This window comes from Buceros rhinoceros, unplaced genomic scaffold, assembly GCF_000710305.1.
Source record: "Buceros rhinoceros silvestris isolate BGI_N320 unplaced genomic scaffold, ASM71030v1 scaffold19391, whole genome shotgun sequence".
Taxonomy (NCBI): domain Eukaryota; kingdom Metazoa; phylum Chordata; class Aves; order Bucerotiformes; family Bucerotidae; genus Buceros; species Buceros rhinoceros.
In genome coordinates this window covers 10,335-21,583 of record NW_010392732.1, presented here as the reverse complement: position 1 = coordinate 21,583, position 11,249 = coordinate 10,335, and the positions used below count along the sequence as shown (strand labels likewise).

Here is an 11,249-nt window from a genome sequence, read left to right as displayed (position 1 = left end):
AGGAATGCCATTTGCAGCATTCCTACCTTACTCTTAAATCTTTCCATATCTTGTTTTAGATCTTCATCAAGATTCCCTTTTAGCACACCACACGATTCCTGAGGGTTTGCAAAAAGACCTTCAATCTCTGTTTCTCCTATTTTATTATTGTTGACAAGGCAGTCCCTGGGAAGATCATAATTAAATCCAGAGTCTTTTTTGAGTTTCCTTTCTGTCACAAAAAGTGCATTTTCATCACCTGTAGAAACAGGTCTTGCTTCAGGAAGAATATTAGAAATGTCATCCAAAATACTTGTTTTTAAGCTACGTCTCAGGAAGGATTCAGGACTTCCCTCTATATTTCTACTACTTCCATTTTCATTCTCTTCCATTTCCAGAGTAGGCTTTTTCTTCTCTCCTTTTGCTAGAAGCATCTTTGTATTATCAGTATCATTTGTGTTATCTTCTTCATCTGTACTGCAGGTATCTTCCACATTTGCATTTAAATTATTTTGATCAGGAAGAACACCAAAACTCGGAATTACAATTTCCATTTTGGGTACTTTTCCACCCAGTCTAAGTTTAGTATCTCCAGATTCACCTTTACTTTCCAACTTGTTACTTGGTTCTGTTGCATGAGATGAAACAACACGAGAACTCTTCAATTCTTCACTGAAGCCATCTCCTGACATTTCTTGCACAAGGGAAGTAGTTTTTCCAGTTTCATTAATTTCACCAAACAGCTGCTTCAGCTCTGCTGTAACGTTTTTAAAATTTGTTTTCAATTCCCTTTTCTCATTTTCAACCCACATTCTTTCATATCTTTCTTCCCAATGTTTTGGTCTTAACTGCTTGTCACCAATGTGTGATTCCTCATTTTTTGCTAGGGCTTCCTGATGTGAAATTTCTGCTTTGTCAGTCTGATTTTCATGTGCTGTTTTTTCTATCAAGTTGGTAGTTTCTAAAATATATTTATCCTTAAGTAAACAGGTACAGACAGACAGATTACCAAGAAAAAGGAAGGTACAGTTAATCTAGGTAATTTCTGTTGCAAACTCATCCTATCACATAATAGAAATTAGACATTTTGAAAGCAAATTTGATAATAAAAATTAAAGGTTGACTGAATAGTCAGTTTCCTAAAATAGAAGAACTTATTTTAGAGATAACAGTTTTGCTTGCATTAGAACTGTCTGGACATTAGGGCTGCTTTCACCTTTTAGCTTGCCTGCCTTCTGTAACTGGTGGCATTTGTCACAAAGCAATTTATTTTTTTCATGTTTTATTGCTTTAATACCATTTTTCATTACAGTTGCCTACATTTTCTCACCCTCTTCCTCCATCATTCTCTACCACTTAGCATTTTACAGTCCCTGCCAACTAAGCTAATACAATGTGAATGAACATGACAAGGTTTTTACTGTCCACCACACAGAGAATTGGCCATGTTAGGACTATTTCTTCACCCAAGATTCAGAAATACTCAATTCCATTCCAAGCCCAAAGAAAAGCATTTATTAAGGAAATCTGTTCATTTCTTCTTTCATCCCAAAAATCAGGAACCCAAACTTTTATGAAAACTATACCAGCCTCCTCACATCCCTAACCCCATGCTCTGTTCCTCAACAATTCTGACCGCTCCTGTCATGTGTCACACTTCTCCCAAAACATTCCCTACCCATGCCTCCTGAGCTCATGGTGTCTTCTAAACAGGGCCTGCAACCTTGGTGTCCCAATGGGTTAAGACCATCCAATTCTTTTCCCTCTTTTGACATTAGCCAGGCCTTTTTCTCCCTCCTGTTGCTCTTTTCATCAAGAAGAAGCACCTCAACCCGTCACCATCTGTCTCAGCTTTTCCATTCTCAAGTTCATTGTCCCACTACTATTACCTTTCCAACAGGCTTAAGTTCTGTTCTCTGCCTGTTAAAATCAAGCACATCGCTTTCTCACGGTGCCTGGATGTGGGGTGGAAATATTTTCCCCCATTGTCCCTTGGGGTGTTACAGAAGACTTCAGACCCCTCTTATCAAGCTCTGTCCTATATGCTCAACACAAACAGGATGTCTGCCTTATTCTCCCTCTAGAAAAAAAACATTTCAAGGCACTTACTAACATGGTCAAACAGGCACATATTTTTCAGAGGCAGAAAAAGCATCAGAATGGTCACCAAATTTGAAGGCTTTTTTGGTTGATCTTTCTCTTACAAAGAGGAAGACCAGGCATGTTCAAACAGATTAGCTTATTACAGACAAATCTCCTTCTTCAACTGAATGTGCATCTTACATAGGGGGAAAAAAAAAAAAAGCATCTGACTGCACTGTTTCTCAGCACTGCACAAAAGGAAAAACACTGGTCAAAATTTAAGCAAATCAGCTGGAAACAAATCAGTATAACAGCAAGTATCCAACATAATGACAAGGATCTTACCCCACTACAAGAAGATTGTACTCAACTTTACTTCAGACTGTAATAAAACCTTCATCCACAGGACTCTTCCTTTACCATTTTTCACTAACTGGTAAGTTTTCTTTACCTTAATGCATGATATAATTTACCAATTCAGACTTTAATTCAAAATATTTGGTTTTACATACCTCATAGTTGTCACTGGCATCGTTGATGTCTTTTTCAGCTGATGATGACATATGAAAGCTAGATGCTGAGGACTCACCTACAGTGAATACCACATATTTTTATAACCAGCATGACTTAATACTACTTATTTACACCTAGAGTGCATCGTGAATCACTCCTGGAAAGGGGAGATGACAGCAGGTATGGTGGAGGAAGCCTACATCATGGAAGGGTATTTACAGTGTTGAATGGCAGACTAGAGGGAGCACACACACGTAAAGAGTCATATTTCAGTAGACCACCTGATCCCAGAAACCTTGCTAGAACCATGTATTTAATATTAGGAAAAAACCTGCAAGTACAGTGTGCCAGTCTGTCCATAGAAGAATGGTAGAAAGAGACTGTTATGAATACCTTCAATATCCTCTGCATCTCCCAAGCCAAATTCCTCCAACAGATCTGCAAAACAAATAAATCAGATGCTTTATTAATTAATTCCTATCCAGAAAGACAACAAAGCTAAACCCAGGACCACATGAAGTGAACATTACCTGATTTCTGCTGCCGTTTTTCAGGAGAGGTTTCATTCATTTCCAAAACAGATTTGGGAGTCTTCAGCTATGAAAGACACAATCCAAAAATAAGAAACCAAATTCAAAGTAACCTCATACTACCTAATGAGCAGAACAAGCAGTCAGTCTGACACAAACAAATACTTACCTGGGAATTGCTGGGTTTCTCTGAAAAGTCTGGAAGTGAAAAAATATTTTGGGAAATATTATTTTATTTAACTGAAGGTATCTTTTACTCTATTCAACATCAGTAGTTTCTACAACTAATTACTAGTTGCAAGCATTATTCCATCGGGAGTATGATAGCTAACATTCCATTTACCTCATCTTACAGTATTTGTAAGAGTATACAAGAAATGGACAATGCATACTTTCCATCACGCACCTTAGATCTAAAAAATAACGATCACAGAACTAGGACAATTCATGTGAAGCAACAAGGCCGTGTTTGTTAGCAGAACATGATCAAAATATTTAGTCCTTTTAAGGAGCTGAATCCTGCTTTGTAAAAGGGTACCTCGGTCCCTCGACCCTTGACACCCTGAAACGCGCTGTGAGCATGTTCCATGTCTGTCTGCAGCTGGGAGCAACACTCCAGACGATACTTTTCTTGGACTTTCAGAATCTGCCTGTATAATGAAAAATACATGCATGAGGATTGGTACAAATGCATTTTCAATTTATTTCCATGCAAAAAGCTCCTGCTAAGCCAACTTGCATGGCATGGTATCAAGTATATGAGACATACAAAAACCTTTGTTAAGACCCTTGGAAAGGACGCATCAAGATATAGAACACTGGAAAATCATAGCAGTTGTGTTTTCAGATTTTAGGCAAAAATCTCACAACTTGTCTAAACTATTCTGTCATGTTGATAAACCTTGACAAACTGGACAGCCACAAAAGAGAATTAACATGGTAGCTCAACATGTGAGCCAACAGCTGCAGGTCTGTGGTGATCAAACTTTTGTATTGAACTGGCACCTGACATTCAAGTTTGTGCTTATGTTCCTTAAGCATGTACCCTGCAGTGGTGAGTGAGCACATCGTCACTCCAATTGCAAAGGCTATTTGGGTTGAACAAAGACCAGCAAAGCAAAGCTTACAGAAACTAAGGCTACCTAAAATAAATTAATAAATAAATTTTAGTCCTGTATTTTTAAGAAAGGGGTAGGGAAGAGTTTATTTTTCCTCACAAGAAAAGCCAGAGTGGTCAGCTACAGACCTCACTCATTCTCTTCTAGCTCGTTACCACAGACAGAAAGAACTAAAAAAGCAAACACAGCCAGCGTGTGTGGTACCACTGTTGAACATGACTTCCAAAAAGGGCCAAAGTACACCTACAAGAGGTAGAGGGGGCCTATTCAGAAGCAGCTAAACGTCTAGGTTGTAGACACTAAGGGCAACCACTGGCCAGGTCAGCAGAATAGAGCTGTATGGTAAAAAAGGAGCAATCCTCCCAGCCTCTGTGGAAAGCCCAGAGAATTTTAAGCAACAAGAAACTTCACTCATTTAGCATTATACTAGAAACCAAACTTCAAAGCCAGTTGCTATGAGACTCAAGACATTAGCTTAACCTAACTACATCCTAGTCTCAACTGAACTGCTGGCCTAGTGCAGAAGTATTTAGAGGGATCCCAACTACACACGTATGGCAGAAGCAGGAAAAGGAAATAAGCCTCACCAATGGTAGAGTCCAAGAAAAAAAGCAAGCTCTCAAGTTCTTCTGGGTCATACTCCTATCCTCCCCCCAAAACCCCCTGATGGCAATCCCCATGTTCTTCACAGAAAGTACCTCAGAATCCCAAGGAGATTCAGCAGCATCATCTTCCTCTGCTCCCACTGTTGGCAGGGCATCTATAAATGAGGTAAGAAGTAAGACACTGAGCGTTCATACTTCACTCTGCTTTTCCCCATCAGTCAAGCCCTTCATCCAAAAGATGGTTATACTGCTGAGGACAAACTAAGAAGCGTTGAATAACATTCAAGTCTTTCTTCACACCCAGCCACATCATGGTATTTCCCTTACAGTGCGACCTCCTCTTGCCTCCTTTCCAGCAGGACATGGCTATGCACAACAGCTGGCATAGCTACAAGCAGCACCCAACACATGTTTGGCTAACATTCAGGAAGACACTCCAGCCATGCTGTGCTCCCATGGTATACAGAGTTTAGGTCCCCTGCTCTCCAGCTTACAGCTCCAGAAATTGGTATTTACTACTACTTTCTACAGTACCTCCTATCCAAAACATACTCACAGTAACATCACTAAAATCACCAAGAAGTATCACTTCTTTTGTAGTGCTACCAGGAAAGATCTTACTTGACAGAGGGTTGTTACCTTGCACCTTCCCAGACACTAGAGACACTTAAGTATTGCCATTTAAAAATAGAGTAGAGGCTCACAGCTCAAACGCTCAACCCAAACACACAAAAGCCATTTCTGTCTCAGGGGGGTTAACATCCAAATCTCTTCTCTACCTGATGGAAGTAAAGCTCAGTCTCATGGGGTTACTGGCCAGATTAAACCACCTTCATGCCTGATTTAAGCTACTCCATTAGGTTAAACTGATTCAGGATTCACTTGTGTGGAGACACGCACACAAAGAGAGAAGGAGTTGGGAGACCAGTGAGGGTACTCAACCCAGAAGAGGGTAACTGCTGGTTCCAGCCTGGGCTCTGACTACTTACACTATGCCAAACACATGCTTATGGTAAGACGCAGAGAGACAGAAGAGCATGTATAGGCACAACACGAATACAGCAGGTTCCGTCAGGCCCCCTGTGTAGCATTCGATCAGCAGCTACACACGCTCTGGCAACATCTACCACACCAAGCTGCTCTCTGGAGACAGACAATGGAAATGATGCCTTCTCCTGCTGAGACCTGAGGTGAGTACCAAAGTCCCAACTCTGACCAAGCTGGTAAAGCTTGCAAGCACACACAAGTGTCGCACTGGAGACGCCTTGTGCATTCTACAACTGGACAAGGTGAGGCTCTGAAACAGTACAGCTTTCTGTCAGCTTGACTCATATCTTTCCTAGGCTCCAGCCAAGAGCAATCACAACTTTTCAATCCAACAGCAGGGGCCAGAAAGGGGATTACTAATGTCATACCCAAGACACTCTAGTCCTTCTCCTCTTTCTCATTTGCACATTTTGTTCAGATTGCTTCAGGGCAGACACAGCAACAAAAGCAAGAATGGCACTTGCTTCATATAGCACCATTTGGAATCCAATGCCACCATTTCAGTTCTTAAAGAATTAATTAAAATCAACAAAAGCTGCTTTCCTTCTCTACCAACACCCACTAGGATTCATAGCAAATTTTTCTTTATCTATCTCAGTAGTCAATCACCATTTTAGTTCATTTACTGGGCGTTAATATTAGAGGAAGAACTGGGATCATTATGGGCTCTCACCAGCGCTGTCTTTTGAAGCATCGTGGACCTGATGGCCATCATTACAAACAGAATTTCTCACACCCTCAACAACTGCAGTTTGTAGCTCTTCACCACTGTCTTCTTTCTGCTGCTCCTCCTCATCTTTTTCCCATTCAGGTGATTCTTCCTAAAAGAGATCAATCAAAACAGCTGGAAAGAGCAGAAACATGCATCATCTTTGCCATCCATCAACAACTTGAAAAAAATTTCTCTTGTGTACGACAAAGAGAAACTTCGCTGAGCTTCACTTTTTCCAAGGGAATCTATACAAGTAGACAGCAATGCCTAATGTCCTAAGTCTCACCCTGGTTCTGCAAAGCCCCCCCTCTTGTCAGTCTAACTCCAGCTTCATTTAAGCTATGTCATTCCAGTACACATTCCTTTTTTCCCCTGCTTCGCTCCAAGGAAAATCACTAGCTTCCTGCTCTCAATTTATTCAGACGTTTTTGTTTCCTCACTTTCAGCCATCACACCATGAATTTTACTAAATAGCAGTAAATCTTCATAGATAAAATCTGTACATGATAATTGAGATAAATTTGATTCCAGAAAAAGTCTATTGCCTATCATTTTTCCTGCAAAACCATGTCACCAATAGAAAGAAATATTGGAAATACTGCTTGATATTATTCTTATACCCAAGAAGCTGATTTGGCTAGGAGTAAGACATTATCTAATATCAAAAAAGGATGACAAAAATATGACTACATGTGAAGAATAGGTATTAAGAGAAATCCAGTTTACCATTTCTTTCTTACCTATATTATCCTTACCAAATACCCTTGCATCATCCCTGTATACTTACTTCAGTGCTTGAGTGAAATGCTTCTTTTAGATTTTCTTCACACCTATTTAACTGCAAGATTTCACTTTCTTGTTTCAGTGCTTCACAGACTTTATCATCTACTTCATGTTGTTCTTCAGAATCTTCATCATCCACGTGTACAAGAATGACTGAGTTTGGTCTTTGACTTTCAAGCGTTGGGTTTTTTGCTGCTGACCAAGGATTATTACAATTTTCAAAACTATCACCCAAGCCTGACTTTTTCTCCTTAAGATCACAAGCATCTGAGAAAGGCTGAGGTATCTCTCTTTTCCAGCCTGTCGTTTCAGAGCCTGCAAAACAGGAGGCAGCATTTCTGTGAAACTTCTCCTGAATCATGCTTTTCCTGCTCCAGCTTTCTTGTGTATCTTGCAAATTATTTAGGTTTTGAAAGACAGCTTGTTTTGGTATTGACTTGCAAGATACTTCATTATTCATTATCTTTGGAGACATGGCAGTTACATTTTCTTGCAACCTCTCATAACACCCGGCAATAAAAGACACAGGAGTATCAACAGGTTCCTCCACTTTTTCATCAAGTTCTTTACTTATTTTATCATCATCATAGACATCCCCAGTTCCACAACAATCTTCCCCTTTATGCTTAGCGTTACTAAAATACTCCAATTTCTGATTAATTTCCCCTTCAGATTCTGTTTTCTCTTCCTGCTCCTCCTCCAGTATGTCATGAGACTCAGTTCCTTCATCTTCGAGATTTTCCTCCTCCTTTTCATCTTGAGTAAGATCTTCATCCTCCTCTTCTTCTTCCTCTTCATATTCTTCCTTCTCACCTTCATTGTCATTTTCATCATCATCTTCCTCCTCCTCCAATTCTTCTTCCTCCGGGTTGCTTGCATCTGAGACATCTTGATTCAATTCCCCGTGTTCTCTTTTGTTTAGGTCTGCACCTAACGGGGCTCTTTGTTTGAGGCTTTTCATTGGTGACTTTGGACACTCAATTCTAGAACCATCACAATCATCTTAAAACAAAATAAAAGGGAAAACATGTGTGAATAAAAGGACTTACATAGTAATAGGCATGTTACCAGATCAATGTACAGGAAAGAAGTCATGTGGGAATATCTGGAAAAGGAGCCAGGTAAAGATGGCAGATGGAGGAAGGACTTGACCAAGGACAAAGGCTTAGGAGGGGATTATATCTTTGTTTTAATGATATTTAATTTTTTCTGAAATTAAAGTGCTGTGTTTTCAAAATGCTACTTTTCTCATTTACTATAGCAAAAAACCCAATTTATAAAAAACCTACTTAGCAAGTCTACTTTTATACATCAGTATATCACAGAATCTTTTCCAAATAGCTTACTGTTTTTCTTGAACTGCCGGGAAGCATTCATTAACAGTGTCAAGTTTGGCTTCTGCAGCTTCTGTAAATAAAGATTTAAGAAAAAAGTTGTCATTTTTTTTTTTAACAGTAATAACACCAAATCCTTTATTCACATCAAACCTTGAATAGTAAATATACCCAGGGTGTCCTTTTGATAGTGCTCAGACACTGGATCCATTCTATACTTCTAACTACACAAGCACTCCTCATACACGCAATTCAGTGAGCAACACTGCGCAGGCACCCTTCTGCAAATTGCTTCCAAAAACTATCATGCATAACAGTTCTAAAAATCTGGTTTTAATATACTTAAGCAAAATTCAGCTATGTTTAAGATAGCACTTTCAGGATGCTTATTGCAAACGTGCACAACACAAGTAAGTGTTAAGATCCCTAAAATTAATACACAAATTAGTCCCTGCAAGTACACTTAACAAAATACCCCTATATTTCAAAATCATGCCAGAAAAACGCATCAATCCTACTTAAATCAGTGCAAGAAAATGAAATAATGTTAAAACTAAACACGCTTGCATCTCCAACATTACAGAGTGGGTTGAACTACCACACTCAGGTTCCTCATCACTGCAGAATTCCAGTGCAACAGAACAGATGCTCCAGATACCACTGCACGAGTTGATGATTCTTCAGAACACTGGTAAAAACAGTAGGTGGGAGAGCTTGTAGCTGACAAAAAGAGTATTACCCAAGCATTCAGAAAAAAAAACAGAGAAAACATGCAGAGATTACATGCAAGCATGGCATGCCATCTCACAGAAGAAAAAAGAGGACCCATTTGAGTAACTCATCCATTAAATGCTCTTCAGGAACGTGACGAGGAGGAAAGGAGAACTAGGTGATGAAGAATTTCAGTAGTTCTTGATAAATAAATACTATCCTTATCAGTTAGGATTCTGTCACCAAATTTACAGGAAACAATAACAATGCTTGGAGAACAGAGTAAGTTATAATAGTAACTTACGAACTTAAGGTCTGTAAATCTGACTCAAATGAACAAGAACAAATGAAACAATGTGGTTGTTTATCTCGTCACCTATTGCTCTTTTGCCCGAAACCATAGATCTACTGCATGCTCTGCCACAGCTACAGGTCTTTGAGGAAAAACTCACAGCAGAAGAAAGGCTGGCAGACCAGAGACTGCTTCTAAGGAGAAAACAATATTGGCTGGAATTTCAGTTTCTTTCAATCCCAGAGAAAACTTGCCTTCAAATCTCTATTTTCACATGACATTTTTATTGTAAACACACCATACCTTGGGGGTAAAATCAAGTTCTTCTTCCTCAGAAGTATGCCAACTGTCATCACTCCCTGCTTTCTCAGAGCTTCTTAAAAGGCAAAGCAAAATGAGTACTGCGTCTCTCAAATCATTCCAAATCATTCAGGTACGTGTTAGGTATTTTTAAAGTCTTACCTTATTGAGTCTCCTTGAGAAGAATCATCGATCACTGTTCAAACATTAATTGACATGTTGAAATTAGATTTGCCATGCTAAAATTAACTAGTACACATAAACATTCAACATGGACAGCTCTACAGGTTAATGAAACTTTGTGTAGCCAATTCAACACAAGACAGCATGAATTAATGCATTTAAAAAACAACTGCTTTTTCAAGTCATAATGAATTAAAAAAAACCCACTCAAACTAAAAAGACCATAGTTATATCTCCTTTGGACTTTCACACCTAGAAGAAACATCTCTGAACTAAAAAAAAGAAAATAGCATTGCACAAATACGTTGTGATAGTTAACAGTTAACAAAATGGCGGTAGTTAGCATGACAGTAAGTAAACAAACTTCGAAAATACTCACATGACACACACAAGTACACGTCACATGCAGGGATTTTACTATTTTATGTAATGTTATGCTATATACTACACAATCTGCTGCTCTACCCAGTTACCGTTTATTCTGAAAAGATAAAAGAATATCAAAAAGCATAATCAAGATCTAAAGCTTATCCTCAGGCAGAAGAATCACCAGCAGTTGTCTATACTGCACCAAAGACAGAATTCAACTGACAAAAAGGCCATAACCAGGACAGTAACTCTGATTCGGCCAAACCCAGAACAACCACGCCTCAAGCTTTCCTCAGTGTTATGATGGCAACTTGCACATAGGATCATACGATAAATCAGGTCAGAAGGGACCTCAGGAAGTCTCTCAGCCAACTGCTTCCTCAAAGCAGGTTCAGCTGAGGTCAGATAAGGTGACTTATGGCTCTGTCCAGACCGGTATTGAACACCTCCAAAGAGGGAGACTGTACAACCTCTCTATTTTACTGTCCTTATCACGCTGAAGCTTTTCACATCCAATTACAAACTCCATCTATGCCTCTTGTATCTCCTCCTCCTGTCAGGCACCATTGGGAAGCACGTGAGTTTGTCGTCTTCTCATATGTACTGAAGTGGCTGCTAGGTCCCCTTCAAAGTTGCCTCTTCTAGGCTGAAGCACTTCAGTTTCCTCAGCCTCTCCTCAAAGGGCAAGCAT

General features: G+C 39.5%; 1 protein-coding gene across 1 annotated transcript in view; it reads right to left on the bottom strand.

Annotated features, from left to right (window-relative positions):
- The window catches only part of LOC104500882 (ankyrin repeat domain-containing protein 18A-like), a gene marked incomplete at its 3' end in the record, with an annotated part of 28,398 nt that overhangs the window by 8,072 nt on the left and 9,077 nt on the right, over nt 1-11,249 (bottom strand). Inside the window, exons 9-20 of the mRNA XM_010144607.1 lie at nt 10,169-10,202; nt 10,010-10,082; nt 8,716-8,776; nt 7,374-8,371; nt 6,541-6,695; nt 4,921-4,984; nt 3,643-3,754; nt 3,274-3,302; nt 3,105-3,171; nt 2,968-3,012; nt 2,574-2,650; nt 9-956 (exon numbers count right to left, since the gene is read on the bottom strand). Of these exons, the coding sequence (XP_010142909.1) occupies nt 9-956; nt 2,574-2,650; nt 2,968-3,012; nt 3,105-3,171; nt 3,274-3,302; nt 3,643-3,754; nt 4,921-4,984; nt 6,541-6,695; nt 7,374-8,371; nt 8,716-8,776; nt 10,010-10,082; nt 10,169-10,202 (2,663 nt within the window). The remainder of the gene's footprint in view (nt 1-8; nt 957-2,573; nt 2,651-2,967; nt 3,013-3,104; nt 3,172-3,273; nt 3,303-3,642; nt 3,755-4,920; nt 4,985-6,540; nt 6,696-7,373; nt 8,372-8,715; nt 8,777-10,009; nt 10,083-10,168; nt 10,203-11,249) is intronic.